This window comes from Hyla sarda, chromosome 1, assembly GCF_029499605.1.
Source record: "Hyla sarda isolate aHylSar1 chromosome 1, aHylSar1.hap1, whole genome shotgun sequence".
Lineage (NCBI taxonomy): Eukaryota > Metazoa > Chordata > Amphibia > Anura > Hylidae > Hyla > Hyla sarda.
Genome location: NC_079189.1, coordinates 101,433,781 through 101,455,185, shown reverse-complemented (window position 1 = coordinate 101,455,185; position 21,405 = coordinate 101,433,781). Strand labels below are relative to the sequence as shown.

Below are 21,405 nucleotides of genomic sequence, written 5' to 3'. Positions count from 1 at the left end.
GCCTCAAAATCTTTTTTTTTTGCCTTTATTTGCCTCCAACCTTTTTTTGTTTTTCCATGACATTTTAAAGGGGGTTGTTCATAAAGACACCCCTTGTGCATTTGTAATATTAGAGCATATGAACATCATAGAGGGAGGATCCCCTGCTCAGGACCATTGACAATTCTGGCAGACTCAAGCTGCCTTTCTATTTTGAGGATGGACATTCATCTAATGTAATAGTACTTTTCCAGGGCAAAGGATTATCCTAGCTAAATTATTGTTCCCACTTTTGGCACCCACGGTAACACGGTAAACAGCTTACTGGAGGATTTTAAAGCCTGTCAACCCATCACTAAAATCTCAAAATGAACTTCGCTATAATAAAATGACTTTGACCATTGCCCTCCTTACTAGAAAACCTTCCTTAGGCCTTTAGCTATTAAAGTTGCTTGGAAATGAAGTATCTCTATAATCAGTGTCAAAGTCAATAATCTTTCCATTGAAGAATGCTTAAGAGAGGAAGTTCCACTTCCCGGAGAAAGGACATTCTCCTGGGACAAAGGAGTTGCAATGTGTCATTATTTATTCTTAACTTTTTTTTGCTTTTGATAAAGAAGACTACTGAACACTTCATTGTCTAAATTGGCTATAGACTTGGCTACTCTTCCAAAAGCTATCCTCTTGAAACCCTCCACTAATTGATTCCAATTTAATTAATTAATGAACAAACTAGGGAAACATCAACATATTCTACTCCTATTCTAGCTGAAGTTTTTCCGGTATGGTCCAATGTAGTAAATATGGCTGCATGGCTGAGACGCAGTCATAAAATGCATGGAAACACTGTTTAGTGGGGTTTTCTCATTGACTGTTAATGGCCATGTGGTTTTGCGAGTAAACCTGCTGTTTACTTGAAAGATTGTGTGGCCATTGATGAATAGACCTTATGGCTGCATAATTTTGTAGGTAAACTGCTCTTATGAACAATAAAATAATTCACTAGACAGAATGTCCACCAGGTTTCTGGCTTTGTCTCAGTTACCTGTCTTGTGCAAGTGAGACCATTAAACTAGGCCTAAGTGTACTGTAATATAAAATTAGAAGATTAGTCATAGGGGACAACACAGAGGACAATATTTTCAATAAAAAGTTTCAGCTGTGTAGCGTAATGTAAAGAAAGGACATTGCTAGAGGCAGATTAAAATAGACATTATACAAGCAACAGATACTTTATGGACTAATATCTTATAATCAGAGGATGTAATAAAATGCGGGGTTTGGGATCTAATCTAAAATAGGTCAAAGCAATGGTACAAGAATTTTAAGGGATTTCCCTAATGACTTTTAACAGAGACAGAGCTGAGGTTTCATTGTCGAGGAAATATTCTAGCTGCTAGACAAAATAGTTAAATGTACAGACAGCTTAGCTTTATCAATTCTGAAAGTAAAGGCCCATTTACATGAGCTTATAGTTTTATTAGCGATCACTGACAGAAACAGTTACCTAATAGTGAGCATTTACACACTGTTAAAGTCTAAATAGCTGTATTAAACTTATTGTAATAATTCACTTATTGTTATAGGGGTTCTCTGATCAATTTCATACACATTATAGGGTATAAATTCTGAGTCAATAGAGGGGAATTCCTCTGTTTAGGGTCTACATCTCTTTGCTGGAGGGGAGAGCAGCTACAAGAGTATCTCTTGCTCTGGAGGCCCGATCCTGTCATGTATTAACACAGACAACCTACTGATGCTACTGTAATGCTTTATTCCCCAGCTGCAGGGAAACAAAACATTTAGAGCAGTAGTTCCTGATGGGTTACAGCTTATGGCTAAGGTTCCAAGCAGTATGGGACAATTGTGTCAATTCCATTCCAATTTCTTCCAAAGAAATAGACATTGTCTGAAGCCACTATTTAATAATTATAAACAAATGTTCAAGAGACACTCTGGAACCTTTAGTTCTTCACTGCTGACTGCTGGTGTTTAGCCTGCTTGTTTCTGAAACATTCCAGCAGACTGCTGAGTCTTGTAGTCCTAGTTTAGTGTCCCGTGTCCTGCTAATATCTTTGAGCAAACAGGCTTTCTAGTGATCATTATGGGGGAGATTTATCAAAACCTGTGCGCAGGAAAAGTTGACCAGTTGCCCATATCAACCAATCGGATTGCTTCGTTTATTTTTCAGAGGCCTTTTTCAAAATGAAAGAAGCAAGCTTATTGGTTTCTATGGGCAACTGGTCAACTTTTCCTCTACACAGGTTTTAATAAATGTCCACCTATGTCTGCACAATTTAAAGGGGTACTACGGCGCTAAGACATCTTATCCCTTATCCAAAGGATAGGGGATAAGATGCCTGATCGCAGGGGTCCAGACGCTGGGGACCCCCATGATCTTGCACGCAGCACCCTCTTAGAATCAGTCCTCGGAGCACGTTCGTTCCGGGTCTGATTACTGGCGATCACGGGGGCAGGAGCATTGTGAGGTCACGGCCCCGCCCCCGTATGATGTCACGCTCCGTCCCCTTAATGCAAGCCTATGGGAGGGGGCGTGACAGCTGTCTAATACTCCAGCACTGCTATATGAAAACTATATTTAGCTCAGTGTTTTACTTGGTAGATGTAATAGTAACAGTATACTTATTCATTTTGGGGGGACATGTACCGTATTCCACTATTTAGTTTTTTTTTCCTAACATTTTTTTTGCTTATGTGTGACTTATTTATCAACTGGTTTCAGCCTGTCGATACATTTCTTTCACCTAAATGTTTTTTTTTTGCTTTGGTGGTGGCTTTTTCTGCGCCATGTCTGAGCTGGAGTAAATTTAGCAGTTTTTTTCATGTGATGCAACTTTTTTGCAACTTTAGGACTTGATAAATCTCTGACCATTGCAAGTCAAAAATCACTTTTTGCTTTGGTAAGCAAGTTTCTTTTTTTGCTTAGGGCACTGTATAATCAAAAAGTCGCACAAAAAATATAGTCGCACATGTGATTTTTTTGCAACAATTTTAAGCAAAAAAAAACCCTACTAAATGCTTTGATAAATTACTGTTTAAGATTTTAGACCATGTAGCACACTCCCTTGAGTACTGCGTCTGAATAATTTTCTGTCTTTAATCTTCCCCCCCAGTTACACATCTCCAGACTAGGAGGTTACATTGAAAGCAAATATTTTCCTGTAAGGATGAATGTATTGCAAAATTCAAGAGCCGTGAGGAAATCCTCTGAAGAATTCTGTCAAAACATGCTGCCCATTGACTTCAATGCTATTCCGCTGTCCCATTGACACAACAGAATTTCCGTGGAGACAATTCAGCTGCAGAAATTCTGCATTCCGCAAAATTTAAAGACCTGTTTTTAATTTTGTGGAATTCTGTGGCGGAATCTTATTGAAGTCAATGGGGGCTTTGAATTTCAGCAGAATTCTGTGTTTTGAGAACAGAACTCTGCTGGAATTCAGCAAAGATTGTGCAGAATTGCAGAATTCCGCCGGGTCAACATAGCCATACTATGCTAAAACCACTGTGAGAAGGTGAAAGGCATGGTGGGTGATGGGCGATATGTGTCACTAAGGCTTCTGGCCTTGCTGAAGTAAGAGCCAGTATTTATTCAGTGTCTGTGCTGCGATGCAGACTAAGGCTGGGTTCACACTACGTTTTGTCCCATACGGGAGCGCATACGGCAGGAGGGAGCTAAAACCTCGCGCTCCCTTATGTGACCGTATGCGCTCCCGTATGTCATTCACTTCAATGAGCCGACCGGAGTGAAACGTTCGGTCCGGTCGGCTCATTTTTGCGCCGTATGCGCTTTTACAACCGGACCTAAAACCGTGGTCAACCACGGTTTTAGGTCCGGTTGTGAAAGCGCATACGGCGCAAAAATGAGCCGACCGGACCGAACGTTTCACTCCGGTCGGCTCATTGAAGTGAATGACATACGGGAGCGCATACGGTCACATACGGGAGCGCGAGGTTTTAGCTCCCTCCTGCCGTATGCGCTCCCGTATGGGACAAAACGTAGTGTGAACCCAGCCTAACACTGTGGCCGTAGTATGGCTCAAAGGCCAATCTGGGATGGCTCTTACTGGGAATGGTCAAGTGTAGGGTGGAGGCCATTCCCCACAATCCAGGCCTACTTTAGCTGGCCTTAAAGCTAGGCTGCCTCACCAGCTGAGAGGGATTTGCTAGTTGCAGCTCACACTGCCAGAGAGAGCTGAATGTGGAACTCTTCCCTGAGAGATTGGAAGCTGCTCTGCAGACTGCGTGGAGGCTTGGAAAAGACTTGCTTGATGCGCGCATGGCATGGACTCAGGTATGAACAAACACCTAAGGAACACAAGTGGACTTATGTTACGTTTTCCTTTGTTCTGCATTTAAAGACTGTTTGCTGCTTGCCAAGTGTGAATAAAACACTGAACTTTGATTTGAAAACTACTGTTTCCTTGCCTCTATACTGCAACCACACCTATCTGCAAAAGCGAGTCATCACATTTGGTGGAGGATGTGGGCAAAGCAGTGAGATCAGCGATTGAGTTGCAGCACGCTGTTGCTAAGAACTGAGTCTGGGATAACCTGTTGGAGTGGTTGCTAGGGGCAACGATCCTGTTGACAAGTGACCGACAGTACAGCGGTTGTGTTTTCTCCAAAGAGTCAAGGCAAATGTCGCCAAAATAGAGTCGTTATGGAGGCCAACTTGCAACAGAGGGAGACCAACAAGCTCCAGCAGGAGTCCACCAAGCAACAGCAGGAGACCAACCAGCTGCTGTTACAGCCCATAATGGCGCTACAAGCTGCAGCGGCGACCCGGACAAACCCGGATGCCCAGAAGGCTGTTAGGATGGCGATCCCCAAGATGACCCACTCGGATGATGTCGAGATCTACCTGGCGGTCTTCGAGAAGGTGGCCACGAGGGAGAGGTTACCCCGAGACCAGTAGGCTGAGGTCATTTCCCCGTTCCTGACATTGGGGTCCCAACAGGCGTACTTTTACTTGCCCGATGACCAGGCTACTGATTATGACATCGATAAGGATGAGATCCAGGCAAGACTGAGGGTAAATGTGTGGGTCTGGGCCCAGCGGGTACGACAGTGGGAATATAAGCCGGCTGGGCCTGCCATGCCGCAATATTATGACCTATTGCAACGCCTGCAGAAATGGCTACTGCCAGAGGTATTGAGTCCCACTTCCATGCTGGACCGTCTCCTGGCTGATATGTTCTGGAGGGCCCTGCCTTACTCCCGCCAGAACTGGATTGGCCAGGCTAGCAACGCGCTGGGGATGGTTGACCTGGTAGAAAGATTTGAGGCCACTGTAAAACTGCGGGAGGGGGCAGTTAAACCCACGAGGTCCCCACCCTTGCCCAGGCAGCTGGAAAGCCCCAAAGGTCCCCGGGAGGTGTTCCCCAAAGGCCCTGCCCCGTTGCTGTGTTGGAGGTGTAAGGAACCGAGACATGTTAGGGATAATTGTCCCCAGCGGGAAGAACCTATGGACACCAACTATGCATTCCGCCCATCCCTGTATACCCAGAGACTGTGTGCCACTGGTGTCCCCAGGGCAGGGGACTCTGGTCACCTCTGCCAGGTAAAGGTGGGAGATAGTGTCCTGGTGGCACTAATAGACTCAGGTAGCATGGTGACTTTGGTGAGGTCACACCTGGTGCCGCCTACTGAGTATACGGGCCAACAAGCGGGAGTCTTGTGCATACACAGGGACTTAAGAGACTATCCCACTGCCCTGGTGACTTTGTCAACGACTTTGCCGCTGGACTCATGAGGTGGCCGTTGCCACGAAGTTACCCTTTGAACTCATAATTGGGAGAGACTTTCCAGGGTTCGTATCTTTGTTGCCCCAGACAAGAGTTCCCCAGACCTATGAGGTAGGGGTATCCCCAATAGACTGGCCCTATTCAGGGGTGACCCCAGAACCCTGGGAACCTGAGTCAGAAGCAACAGCAGTTGGGGTGACCACCACTACGGTGGAAGAGAAGGAGTCATCTCCACTAAATATAATGATGGGAGATGTGGAGGAGCTGCCGTCAGGTCCAGAGTTGGCAGACTCCAATGTCTCGGGAGAAAATTTCGGTACAGCACAGCACCAGGACCTGACCCTATCTCAGGCCTGGGAAAATGTCTTAATTGTAGACGGTGCACCACAACAACCGGGGGCTGAGACTGTATATCCACGCTTTGTGGTCCACCAGGGGATGCTGTACCGGGTAAATCAGGTACGGGGTGAGAGTGTGGAACAATTGATGGTGCCTAAAGCATATCGGAGGCTTGTGTTAGAGTTAGCCCATGAACATGTTCTAGGGGGGCACCTGGGCCAGCAGAAGACGCAGGAACAAATTTTGCAGCGTTTTTACTGGCCCAGCGTGTATAAGGAGGTTGAATGGTATTGTGAATCTTGCCCAACATGCCAAATAATTAGCCCCCAGCCACATTAACGTAGTCCCCTGGTCCCCCCTCCCGATTATCGAGGTCCCTTTGAACGGATCGTTATGGATCTTGTAGGCCCGTTGCCGAAATCCGCTATGGGGCACCAACACATCCTGGTAGTCCTGGACTATGCGACTCGGTATCCCGAGGCGCTACCTCTGCAACATACCTCGGCCAAACTCATAGCTAAGGAGCTAATGGAGATGTTTTCCTGAGTGGGCTTACATAAAGAGGTATTGACTGACCAGGGCACCCTGTTTATGTCAAAGGTAATGAAAGAGCCACTGATTTTCCCTGTGTTTTGGTGTTTTTTCTGGCGTTTTTGCCTTTGAGTGAAAATTGCATTTTTGGCCCCTTTGACGTCTTTTTCTAAATTTGTTGGGTACCAAAAGAAAAAAAAAATTATGAATGAGTGATGTGAATTCCATTCACATCACTGGCAGGCTGGAGTATAGTGCAGAGATGCGAGCGCTGTATAGAGCCGCTTCGCATCTCTGCAATAAATAGGACAATCACATCCGGTGTCAGGAGTGACACCCGCTGTGACACCCGCTGTTAACTGCAGGTACGACTACTCCCAACATAGAGCACACTCTGCTCCATGCTAGGAGCTGTAGTACCTGCATTAATAGACAGATCGCAGTGAGTGTCACTTCTGACACCTGTTGCGATCTGTCTATTAATGCAGGTACTACAGCTCCCAGCATGGAGCAGAGTGTACTCCATGTTGGGAGCAGTAGTACCTGCAGTTACGGAAAGATAATTCCTGTATAATGTATAGATGCGGGCGGCCGGACGCTCTTCTTTGGTCCCCTGCACTGACGTATATATACACCTATTCATATTTCCCACAGAGAGTTGTAATCGGCTGGATCCATCCAGCCAATCACAGCTCTGTGGCAAATATGAATAGGTGTATATATACGTCAGTGCAGGGGACCATAGAAGTGCGGCCGCCCGCATCTATACATAATACAGGAGGATTGCAACAGGTGTCAGAAGTGACACCCGGGGCGATCTGTCAATTAGTACACATACTACTACTACTCCCATCATGGAACAGTGTGTTCCATGCTGGGAGTAGTAGTAATACCTAAAAAATTTAAAAAATAAAGAAAAAAAAGTGACAAAAGTTAAAAACACACACACATACTTTATTCAACACATTATTAAAATACATTATTAATAAAAAGTTTAACAAAATTAATTATAACAAATATATTATTTTTTCATTTAAATGGCCCCTTTCTAAATTTTTATTATTGTCGGCTACATTTTTAGTTCCCTGCCCGACCACATAAATTGATCTCTGTTTAAAAATTAATAAAAATTTTAAATACAATTTTTTTCATCACTACTGTGGCTTTTTTATTTTTTTAATGGTACCCTACGAAATTTTATTAAAAAGGTATCTCCATCACTTTTTTGGATTGCTAAAGTCCAAAAAAAGAATAAAAACTGCCTGCAAAAACACCAAAGTTAAAACCCACATGGAGTTTTTCTTGGTGTTTTTTTTACTCCCTTAGACTTCTATGGATAAATTTTAAGTACCGTATTTATCAGCGTATAACACGCATTTTTTAGGCTAAAATTTTTAGCCTAAAGTCTACCTTCGTGTTATATTGCAATAAGCCGCTGCAGTTCAATGATTTAAAGCGGGCGCTTTAAATCAATGAACTGCAGCGGCTTTTTCAGGTGCAGAGACCGCCACCGCTGTCGGCTTCTCTGCCCCTGCCTGTCCTGGGGTCCCTGCTGCCGCTGCTTCTCTCCCCCTGCTATCGGCGCCGCTGCCCCTTCTCTCCCCCTGTTTATCGTGCCGCTGCAAATTCTCTCCCCCTGGCTATCGGTGCCGCTGCCCCATTGCCGGCGCTGATAGCCACGGGGGAAAGAAGCGGCGCCGGCAATGGGGCAGCGGCGCCGACAGACAGGGGGAGAGAAGGGGCAGAGGCACCCATTGCCGACGCCGCTGCCCCGTTGTCTCCCCCATCCCCGATTGTATAATTACCTGTTGCCGGGGTCGGGTCCGCGCTGCTTAAGGCCTCCGGTGTGCGTCTCCTGCGTCGTTGCTATGCGCTGCATGGCGCGGTGCAATGATGAGTGACGTCACTCGTCATTGCGTCTCGCAGCGCATAGTAACGATGCAGGGGACGCCACACCGGAGGCCTGAAGCAGCGCGGACCCGACCCCGGCAACAGGTAATTATGCAACCGGGGATGGGGGGAGGCAACGGGGCCGGCAATGGGTGCCGCTGCCCCTTCTCTCCCCCTGTCTGTCGGCGCCGGCAATGGGGCAGCGACACCGATAGACAGGGGGAGAGAAGGGGCAGCAGCGCCGATTGCCAGGGGTGGCAGCAGGGCTCTAGACCCCAGGAAAGGCAGGGGGAAAGAAGCGGGCAGCGATGGCCTCTCTCCCCCTGCCTTTCCTGGGGGCTTCTGCGGGGTAAGAAACAGTGTATCGGGGTATACACACGCACCCTCATTTTACCAAGGATATTTGGGTAAAAAAAATGTTTTACCCAAATATCCTTGGTAAAATAAGGGTGCGTGTTATAGGCCGGTATGTGGTATACCCCGATAAATACGTTAAGTCAAACTAGACTTCGACTAAGATTTTCCCGAAAAAATACTCAAAGTCTAAACAAGAGGTTGTTTTGGAAAAACTGCCAAGGAGCCAAAAAGAACTGAAAAACGCCCAAAGGATAAAAAAAAAAACAAAACACCAAACTGAAAAACGACAAGTGGATCCGGCATTTTGCAGTTCACTATTGACTTTAAGCTAACATCTGGCCACAGTGTTTTTTCACTGAAAAAACGCAGTGCGGCAAAACGGCGTGTTTTTATCAGCGTTTTTGCATGAAAAACCTCAGTGGAATTCTAGCCTTAGGAATTGAAGAGGAATTCACGAGGAATAATTGTTGCCTTCTGTCTTTTTATCCATTATGCGGAATACTTGCGGAATTTTCATGCGGAAATGAAGAGAAATGAAGGAGGAGGCTATTCAATTCTACTTTTCTGGATTCCGCTTGAATTCTGCTTGTAATGGATTTCATCAGGAAAAAAAAATCCCATTGACTTCAATCTTTTATCTTCAGGCGGAACAGAATACAGTGTCAGAATTCTGGTAGCAGAAATTCTTCAGTGTGAACAGAGCAGCGGAAAGTCCATTAAAGTAAATGGAACTTTCTTTGTTATGATTTGGAGCAGAATAAGCGAGCAGAATTACTCGAGTAAATTCCTCTCCAATTCCTCAGTGTGAACACACCCTTAGTCTATGTGTACTTTTCCTACATCTGCTAAATATTAAACCTACCTATCTATTCATCTCTGTTTACTGACACCAAGAAGTGACACACTTACTTGTTAATATGCAGAGCAAGAAGAGATACTCTGTGTAGGATATCATGCCTAAAGAGAAGGGAAAAAAAATACACCTTAAAATGAGGTTCTTAAATAAAGACAACTCACTTTATGCATTCTTCCTTTTATGTAACAGAAATAATTATTTTTTATATTTAACATACATAGATAATAATTCAGATCTGTAGGAAAATGCAAGTGAAGGTTATTCTATTCTCCGTCACCATCATATCAGGTTTGCTATTATTAGTAGAGGATGAGTACCATACATAGGATAAAATCCTGTCATATGGATTGGACCATCTGATGACTGAAGAACTGGAGTTTATTCTGTACAAAGCACTACAGGTATTGAGTACATTATTATTCAAGTGCAACACTAGGGCAGTATTTTCCAAACACCATGGGTCCAGATTTATCAAACTGTGTGAGAGAAAAAAATTGAGTGAATTTCCCACAGCAACCAATCACAGCTCAGGTAACGAGCTCTGGTAAAGTGAAAGCTGAACTGTGATTGGCTGCTGAGGGAAAATCACCCTATTTTTTTTCTCTCACACAGTTTGATAAATCTTGACCTATGTCTCCAGCTGTTGCAAAACTACAACTTTCAGCCTGCGCAGACAGCTGGAGACACACTGGGGGACATATTCAAAAACTACTGTAATTTCCATTACAACAATATCAATCACACTTTTTTTATCCTCACATGTTCAAAGGTCCCTTGTGCCGATTAAAAAATATGTGAGAGTTAATTTTCACGCTACAATTTTTTACTTTTTGCACCTAAATTGCAGAGTTTGGCATCAAAATTGGGCACAAGATTGTAAATACTAGAAAATTTCGGAAGAAGCATCTCATTTAATATTTCATGATTACTAGTGCCCACATAATAACTGGAAAAACAGTGACTGTGAAAAATAAATAAATAAATAATAATAATAAAAAAATAATATATATACCGTATTTATCGGGGTATACCACGCACCGGCCTATAACACGCACCCTCATTTTACCAAGGATATTTGGGTAAAAAAAGTTTTTTACCCAAATATCCATGGTAAAATGAGGGTGCGTGTGTGCGCGTGTATACCCCGATATACCCCCAGGAAAGGCAGGGGGAGAGAGGCCGTCGCTGCCCGCTTCTCTCCCCCTGCCTTTCCTGGGGTCTAGAGCGCTGCTGTCGGCCCTTTTCACCCCCTGGTTAGCCAGGGGGAGAGAAGCGGCGCCGACAGCCAGGGGGAGAGAAGGGGCAGCGGCACCCAATGCCGGCGCCGCTGCCCCGTTGCCTCCCCCCATCCCCGGTGGCATAATTACCTGAGTCGGGTCCGCGCTGCTGCAGGCCTCCGTCGTGCGTCCCCAGCGTAGTTGCTATGCACGGCGCGGCGCACTGACGTCATGCGCCGCGCCGTTCAGCGCATAGCAACGACGCCGGGGACGCACGCCGGAGGCCTGCAGCAGCGCGGACCCGACGCAGGTAATTATGCCACCGGGGATGGGGGAGGCAACGGGCCAGCGGCGCCGGCAATGGGTGCCGCTGCCCCTTCTCTCCCCCTGGCTGTCGGCGCCGCTTCTCTCCCCCTGGCTATCGGCGCCGGCACCGATAGTCAGGGGGACAGAACGGGCAGCGGCGCCGATAACCAGGGGGTGAGAAGGGCCAACAGCAGCGCTCTAGACCCCAGGAAAGGCAGGGGGAGAGAAGCGGGAAGCGAGGCCTCTCTCCCCCTGCCTTTCCTGGGGGTGTATCGGCGTATAACACGCACACAGACTTTAGGCTAAAAATTTTAGCCTAAAAAGTGCGTGTTATACGCCGATAAATACGGTATATATATATTTTTTTTATTATTATTATCATATGCAAATAATGAATTATATATATATATATATATATATATATATATATATACATACATACATATATATATATATATATATATATATATATATACATAGATGCAAATTATAAAATGTTGCAGTATCTTGTAATACCTTTTTTATTGGACTAACAGCATTTTGTAGAGACAAGCTTTCGGGATTTCGGGAGGAATCCCGAAAGCTTGTCTCTACAAAATGCTGTTAGTCCAATAAAAAAGGTATTACAAGATACTGCAACATTTTATGATTTGCATCTGCATCACTGGACTAATACGGCTACTCAAATGTACTATATATATATATATATATATATATATATATATATATATATGCAACACTTTTTTGACCAAAAAAAACTAAAGTAAAAAAACAAAAGCAAAATTTTTTATGTTAAATGGATTTATGTGAAATTTTTTATGTAAAATGGATTCTCACCCTTTGAAAACATCATGTAAAACATGAAATTTACATCACCATGCCCACTTAAAAAAAACTGGCGTGACTAGTGTGAACCTTGGATCATTCTCATGTAAAACACTTTGAATATCTGATATCTGCAAAATGCAACATTTTTGAGGCAACGAGTTTTGAATATGCCCCCCGCTGTTTGGAAAACACTGAGCTAGGGCTACATTGTGTGGGTTTCATCACATATGGATGCATTGGCCCTGATTTATCAATCCGTCTGAGACAGAAACTGGAGTGATTTTCCCAAGCAACCAATCACAGCTTATGTTTTATATCTTAAGGAGCTCTGGTAAAATGAAAGCTGAGCTGTGACTGGTTGCTTCGGAAAATAACTCCACTTTCTGTCTCAGACAGATTGATAAATCAGGGCCCTTGCGTCCCGCAATGGTTTTTAAATATATATATATATATATATATATATATATATATATTGGGGGAGATTTATCAAAACCTGTCCAGAGGAAAAGTTGCTGAGTTTCCCATAGCAACCAATCAGATCGCTTCTTTCATTTTGCAGAGGACTTGTTAAAAATGAAAGAAGTGATCTGATTGGTTGCTATGGGCAACTCAGCAACTTTCCCTCTGGACAGGTTTTGATAAATCTCCCCCATTATCTACACTAACAAAAAAAACTCAGGTTTAGGTGCCCAGGGTGTCTGCCCTCTTGGCCCTCTGTAAACCAGCCTGCGGGGCGTGCTCTTAGACTGCTTTGTTCTTTAGCGTCATTTGCCCAATGTTTCAGGATTTCAGAGAGGATCATGTTGTCAGCCAATAATGCTACAATTGCCACACTAAGCACACTGATCCTACAGAGGCTTTACACCTTAAATGGAAGCATTGTTTTCTAACAAACACAAACACACCACCTCCTCTGTGTAGCCTCACGTTTGTGTATCACCTTGCAGCAACAGGGAATTAGCCACATAATGAACCTGATAAATACTTAGAGACCAAATGGGAAAAGAAACTTGTGAGGCCAAATCTCCTTTGGATATCAGATACAGGAGCGTTTTGATAGAGTGGAGTTGTGCCTATGTTAAAGCCATTCGTTTTATAGCTCAATCCCTTTGTTTGATGCCACTCTCTTTGTTGTGAAACAAAGACAAGCTGAGCAACTGTCAGGCGGCATGTCAGGCGAAGTGACGGCCACTATCTAAGAGGTCCTGAAAGCATTCCCTCCTTTTGTTTGTGGCCTTCAAAAAAGAGATAGTTCTGCTTGACTGACCAGAGTGTTATGGGAGAAAGACCCTGGAATGGTTAAGGCTCAGTAGGCAAGTCTTCTACAAGGATGGGATTGAGGTCATAAAAGAGGGACTCCTAAATAATGTAATATACAACATACCTATGAGAATTCATGATGTCTTCAATAAAAAATAGGTCTTATAACAAATACTGGTGGCAGCCATGTGGCATTGACATAGGTGTTTCCTTGTAGTACTATGGCCCTGGGTTTGACATTATCCAAGGCAACATCATCAGCAAGTTTGTATGTTCTTCCTACCATGCTACAAATATATACTGTTCACATGGAGGGGGAATTTATCATTGGTTTTAACCTGGTTTTGTGGTGTACATTTGTCTCACAGTTTGTCTCAGATGCTGTTTTGAGACTTTTCATTGCAACTTTTGCTTTAGAAGGTTTTTCTAAAGGAACATACCAAGTTATGATTTCAGTTATGGTTAGGTATTCATGAAATGCGACTTTTCAGGATCTCGCATCTTTTGTCGCAACTGTGCTCAGTTAGGCGCAAATCTCCACCAACCCTGACTTGGCTTACAAAACTGTCTGTTGACAGCATTATAAAAAAAAAAGTCACACATTTTATTGCAGAGGAATCACCATACAAAGTGGAGTACCGAAGTAAGAAATGTGATCAGCACCAGATTTATCACATGCCCTGCACTGTGTAGTACATTTGGTGCAGGTACACTGTTACCTCCACATGAATTAATGGGGTAAAAAGATGTTCACCTACACCACTCTTGATGAATAACCCCATTAGGTTTCTTTTTAGTGTATAAGCATAGGCTGTGAAGGTTGCTGTCACCCATAGCCTATATACACATCACAGGCTTTTCAAGATGTATACATTAAATAGACACCATTGTAGCCTAAGGATGATGGGTGTCAATGTTTGATATCCATTTAACTCATCCATCACCCATAGTTTACCATATAAAAAAAAGTTTAAATGGACACTGTCATTTGTAAAAACTTTTGACATGTCCTGGCGAGTGTTCAGATCTCCATTGATCAGGAGAACGAGCGAGGAGAAGGTCATGCTCAGCACGTTCTCTCCTGCTCCATGTCATGTTATCATGTTATCGAGACAAACTCACCTTGAAAGTCTATGGAGCGAGTCTCGATCATGTGACACAGAGGCAGGGAGAGAAGTGCACTGTAGTGCAGACTTCTTCCAGCTTGTTCTCCTGATCAGCGAAGGTCTGAACACTCAGACCCCACCACTGTTCAAAAATGTTGACATGTTGCTAGGACAGATACACTTTAACATACTTTTCTGAGAAGACTCTGTAGGATGGAATAGCATAGCCTACAACACTAATCCATACCTCTTTTTGTGAAATACTAACATATATTTGAAAAATAGAAGCCAAAAAAACATAATTTTGCTTCTAAATAGTAACAAAAAGCTGTAGACACATCTAGTGTGTAAATGTACTAAATGTCAACAAAAAGCAAGATGTGAACCGGACATAAGTTCATTGGAAACAGATAAAAGTTCATTGGTAACAGATGAAAGTATGTGATTGGAAATGAGGTTGTGAGGGACAGAGGCTCACATTTATCAATATATTCGTGACATTTCTTTTTACATAAACTGTGCCAAAAATTGTACAGCAATTTCCCTTAAAAAGCTACAATTGTTGAAAGTTGAATATAACATTGAAAGGTGGGCATGGACACTAATGTTTATTAAGTAAAAAGATAGAAATGTGCACATTTTTTGGCACATATCTATTTTATGATTCACTAGCAGTATTAAATGTGCCAAACATAATAAGAATTGTATATCCTGTAATAAATTTAGAGCAAAGCACTCCAATTATCTCTCTTTATGATTGATTTGTGAAACACCACTGTTACGGTAATAAATGTGTATTTACAATGTTGAGGATTATGATACTATATGAGCAATGGGGGAGATTTATCAAAGTTGTCTATGTCCCACATCAATATAGTCCAAACTACAGAGGGTTAGGCTGGTCTAATGTGAGCCTAATTTATCAAAAGGCGCACAAGTCTTGATAAATTCTGCGCACGGACTTCGGGATCTATGCTTTAGACTGTATTTAAAAATGGTCTGACACTTCGGCGTACTTTCAGCCGATGCGACTTGTCGCTGAAAAGTCACTTTTGATAAATTCAGCACCAATGCATTTTTCTGTCTAAAATAGACTAGAATGCATCATGTTCTAAAAATCCTCTAAAGCAAAAGTCGAGGGAAAGACTACCACTTTCTGTGCGACAAATTTAGACAGGAAAAACCAGTCTAAATCCTTTGATAAATCTCCCCCAATGTGACTAAGACTTCAAAGTCTTCAGTTCTGAACTATTGGTCTTGCTAATACCTTGCTAAAGCCATAACCACGTCATCTTCAGCCTATTTTTTACAGTTGAGGCCCTAAAAATGGTGGCTTGCCAAATTACTGGAAGTCTATTGCTACCATAACTGTTTATTTGTCTGCATGCATCACAGAGAGTAAGTATGTGAGGGAATGCCAAATCCTAAAAGAAGGGCTACACTCAAGTGCAAGGTGGCAAACATCAAACTGTCCTGTATAGACACACAATATCTATAGCCCCTGATCCCCATATTAACATAATGGAAACTTTCCATAAGAGACCGGAAGACCAATGTGTGTGACTGCTCTTAGCTCTGCACTGTAGAAAGTCAGCAGCTGACTTACAGAAAAACTGTGTGTGGGGGGGGGGGGGGGGGGGGCAATCTAAAATTCACCCAACATTAAACTAGTGATTCCTTGCGGGAAACATGTATGACATAGATCCACGGCTGACATGTTTGACATCAGCCTTCACTGCTTCTCTGGAAAGAAGAGCTAGTGCATATAACCACAGGATATGCTTGTTACTGCGTACATGCTTGTTACTGCGTACATACTGCAGCATGCTGGGAAACCAATGGGGGCAATCCTTCCATTAATGACAGAATAGATAAAGAAAATAATAATTGTATCTACACTCCTTGGGCAAGGATTGTCGCTGAGGCTTTGCATGTCCAAAAACTGACAAATGTCTCACTACCATTAACAGTAAAGGTGGCAATTCACATCTGATAGAAGTCGGATAGTGGTTGAACAACCTTCAAACAAATGATCGTCTTATAAATAATCATTTTACTAACAGTCATATGAATTTTGGTCTATATTGATCACTACAGTAGTTCTGATTGGCTATACATGTATGTATGACTGCCCCCATTTGCCCTGTTCAGGCTCTTTATGAGCTGTTTTAAAAATGTTACAGTCATGGCCATAAATGTTGGCACCCCTAAAATTTTTCAAGGAAATGAAGTATTTCTCACAGAAAAGGATTGCAGTAACACATGTTTTGCTATACACATGTTTGTTCCCTTTATGTGTATTGGAACTAAACCAAAAAAGGGAGGAAAAAAAGCAAATTGGACATAATGTCACACCAAACTCCAAAAATGGGCTGGACAAAATCATTGGCACCCTTAACTTAACATTTGGTTGCACACCCTTTGGAAAAAAATAACTAAAATCAGTCGCTTCCTGTAACCATCAATAAGCTTCTTACACCTCTCAGCCGGAATGTTGGACCACTCTTCCTTTGCAAACTGCTCCAGGTCTCTTATTGGAAGGCGCCTTTTCCCAACAGCAATTTTAAAATCTCTCCACAGGTGTTCAATGGGATTTAGATCTGGACTCATTGCTGGCCACTTCAGAACTCTCCAGCGCTTTGTTGCCATCCATTTCTGGGTGCTTTTTGACATATGTTTGGGGTCATTGTCCTGCTGGAAGACCCATGATCTCGGACGTAAACTCAGCTTTCTGACACTGGGCTGTACAGTGCGACCCAAAATCCGTTGGTAATCCTCAAATTTCATGATGCCTTGCACACATTCAAGGCACCCAGTGCCAGAGGCAGCAAAACAACCCCAAAACATAATTGAACCTCCACCATATTTCACTGTAGGTACTGTGTTCTTTTCTTTGTATGCCTCATTCCATTTTCGGTAAACAGTAGAATGATGTGCTTTACCAAAAAGCTCTATCTTGGTGTCATCTATTCACAAGATGTTTTCCCCGAAGGATTTTGGCTTACTCAAGTCTTGCTTTTTATGTCTCTGTGTCAGCAGTGGGGTCCTCCTGGGCCATAGCATTTCATTTAATTTAAATGTCGACGGATAGTTCTCGCTAACACTAATGCTCTCTGAGCCTGAAGGACAGCTTGATTATCTTTGGAACTTGTTTGGGGCTGCTAATTCACCATCCAGACTATCCTGCGTTGACACCTTTCATAAAATGTTCTCTTCCATCCATGCCCTGGGAGATTAGCTACAGTGCCATGGGTTGCAAACTTCTTGATAATGTTGCACACTGTGGACCAAGGCAAATCTAGATCTCTGGAGATGGACTTGTAACCTTGAAATTGTTGATATTTTTCCACAATCTTGGTTCTCAAGTCTCAGACAGTTCTCTTCTTTTTCTGTTGTCCATGCTTAGTGTGGCACGAACAGACACACAATGCAAAGGCTAAGTGAACTTCTCTCCTTTTTATCTGCTTTCAGGTGTGATTTTTTATATTGGCCACACCTGTCACTTGCCCCAGGTGAGTTTAACCCCTTAAGGACGCAGGACGTATATTTACGTCCTGCGCCGGCTCCCGCGATATGAAGCGGGATCGCGCCGGGACCCGCGGCTAATACCACACATCGCCGATCGCGGCGATGTGCGGTATTAACCCTTTAGAAGAGGCGGTCAAAGCTGACCGCCGCTTCTAAAGTGAAACTGAAAGTATCCCGGCTGCTCAGTCGGGCTGTTCGGGACCGCCGCGGTGAAATCGCGGCGTCCCGAACAGCTGATCGGACACCGGGAGGGCTCTTACCTGCCTCCCTGGTGTCCGATCGACGAATGACTGCTCCGTGCCTGAGATCCAGGCAGGAGCAGTCAAGCGTCGATAATGCTGATCACAGGCGTGTTAATACACGCCTGTGATCAGGATGAAAGATCAGTGTGTGCAGTGTTATAGGTCCCTATGGGACCTATAACACTGCAAAAAAAAAGTAAAAAAAAAGTGTTAATAAAGGTCATTTAACCCCTTCCCTAATAAAAGTTTGAATCACCCCCCTTTTCCCATAAGAAAAATAAAACAGTGTAAAAAAAAATAAAAATAAACATATGTGGTATCGCCGCGTGCGTAAATGTCCGAACTATAAAAATATATCATTAATTAAGCCGTACGGTCAATGGCGTACGCGCAAAAAAATTCCAAAGTCCAAAAAAGCGTATTTTGGTAACTTTTTATAACATTAAAAAATGAATAAAAAGTGATCAAAAAGTCAGATCAAAACAAAAATCATACCAATAAAAACTTCAGATCACGGCGCAAAAAATGAGTCCTCATACCGCCCCGTACGTGGAAAAATAAAAAAGTTATAGGGGTCAGAAGATGACATTTTTAAACGTATACATTTTCCTGCATGTAGTTATGATTTTTTCCAGAAGTGGGACAAAATCAAACCTATATAAGTAGGGTATCATTTTAACCGTATGGACCTACAGAATAATGATAAGGTGTAATTTTTACCGAAATATGCACTGCGTAGAAACGGAAGCCCCCAAAAGTAACAAAATGGCGGTTTTTTTTTCGATTTTGTCGCACAATGATTTTTTTTTCCGTTTCGCCGTGCATTTTTGGGTAAAATGACTAATGTCACTGCAAAGTAGAATTGGCGACGCAAAAAATAAGCCATAATATGGATTTTTAGGTGGAAAATTGAAAGGGTTATGATTTTTTAAAGGTAAGGAGGAAAAAACGAAAGTGCAAAAACGGAAAAACCCTGAGGCCTTAAGGGGTTAAAGGAGCATCACATGCTTGAAACAATCTTATTTATCCAAAATTTTGAAAGGGTGCGAATAATTCTGTCCAGACCATTTTTGGAGTTTGGTGTGACATTATGTCCAATTTGCTTTTTTTCCTCCCTTTTTTGGTTTAGTTCCAATACACACAAAGGGAATAAACATGTGTATAGCAAAACTTGTGTTACTGCAATCCTTTTCTGTGAGAAATACTTAAATTTCAGGGGTGCCAACATTTACGGCCATGACTGTATCTGTGTGTCTTCTATTTTTTGGATTAAATACATTTTTTATATATTGGGTGTGCACTTATTATTAGTGTCTCTTTTTGTGCAGTAAAATATATGTGGAACGACACCATAATCAGAATGAAACCTTTCACTGGGAAACATTTTTTCACAAAAAGATTTATTCGTGTAGTGACTGCACTATACTACATCATTTGAAAATTTTGAATACATTCTTTGTTAAAAAGGCACTATCGCTTCAACAATCTTAGATGATTGGTACACGTGAATATGACAAAAACATAATAATGTACCTATAAAGGAAAAATGGCTTTTACTTATAAGGCTTCTTTCCTGCTCCCCCTTAAAGGGGTACTCCGGTGAAAACCTTTTTTCTTTTAAATCAACTGGTGGCAGAAAGTTAAACATATTTGTAAATTACTTCTATAAAAAAATCTTAATCCTTCCTGTACTTGTTAGCTGCTGAATACTACAGAGGAAATTCTTTTCTTTTTGGAATGCTCTCTGATGACATCACGACCACAGTTCTCTCTGCTGACATTATTATAATAATAACACTTTATTTATTGTTGTTCTTAGTGGGATTTGAACCCAAGTCCCCAGCACTGCAAGGCAGCAGTGCTAACCACTGAGCCACCATGCTGCCCTTAGAATATATCTGCTATGCATGGTTGCTAAAATGGACAGAGATGTCAGCAGAGAGCACTGTGTTCGTGATGTCATCAGTGTTCCAAAAAGAAAGGAATTTCCTCTGCAGCATTCAGCAGCTAATAAGTACTGGAAGGATTACGATTTTTTTATAGAAGTAATTTACAAATATGTTTAACTTTCTGCCACCAGTTGATTTAAAAGAAAAAAGGTTTTCACCGGAGTACCCCTTTAAATTCATCATTCACACAAAAACAGCGCAAGTCTGCTTGAGAGACATGATCAACTATCAGTTCACTGACACATCATTTACATGCTGTCTATACAAGTCTATGGTGAGGGAAGGGGAGAGGGAGAAACGGGTAAGTGGTTGAGGAAAGCAAGAAGCTGACAGAGAGACTGCAGAAAGACTGCAGGAGCTAATAGTTAGAATAAGTTTGTGCCCCAGTGTTTTATTACAGTTTACGCTGCTCTGTATTGCCCTTTAATGTCCTTCATACTGATGTTTCTGAGGGTGTAAAAAAAAGACATAGAAGGACAGGATCCCCACTTTTGTCTGTTTGCATAGTATGGAAAAATTGGAACTGAAAATTGGAAATGGATCCTGTATAGGGGAAAATGTCATATACAAGTTATATTATTGGCCAGAGAAAGGGCTACCGTTCAAATACACACATCCACTTATCCTTTAAAATACCTAAAATGACAGGTATGCTTAAAATGTACCCCAACAAAAAACTGTCTTGGTTAAAATAAAAATAATTTAATAAAATTTCAAATTGACCCCCTTTCCAATCTTTCGAATAAAAATAACATAAACAGAGAAATCGATAAATACATTTGGAATTGCAGCATGAGGATATGTTCGAACTATTTAAATATAATGTTAATGAAACCGCACAGTGAATGGGGTGGTGAATTGGCTTCACTGTAAATTTTATGGTAAAATTTGTAATGTCATTAATAAGTACAATTGGCCAGTCAGTGAATGTGGTGACTCATTGCTGCCACCCATCACTGGCTGAGCCAACATGTCCTGTGTGTTGAGATGGGATCAGAAAGCACTGACCAGTGGGGACTGAGCACTGTTGCAACAGCAGAAAAGGTGGATTGAGCAAGTGAGTATTTCCTTTTTTTATTTTATTTTTTTAAAGTAAGCCAAAATCCTTTAAAAATTTTTTATACCACTTGCCAACCTTTATAATCCAATGTGTAGTCATATCTTAAGACAGATAACCTAATCATTACAAAACTATAAGCCCCCCCCCCCCAAATACAACAAAGATAAGCATGCAACATAACATATATAA

At 42.4% G+C, this 21,405-nt stretch overlaps 1 protein-coding gene across 5 annotated transcripts in view; it reads right to left on the bottom strand.

The window, feature by feature from the left end:
* Positions 1–21,405, bottom strand: part of MICU3 (mitochondrial calcium uptake family member 3) — a 167,498-nt gene that overhangs the window by 65,739 nt on the left and 80,354 nt on the right. For all 5 annotated transcript variants that reach the window (XM_056558741.1, XM_056558779.1, XM_056558768.1 and 2 more), the window contains exon 5: positions 9,774–9,821. In XM_056558741.1, the coding sequence (XP_056414716.1) occupies positions 9,774–9,821 (48 nt within the window). The remainder of the gene's footprint in view (positions 1–9,773; positions 9,822–21,405) is intronic.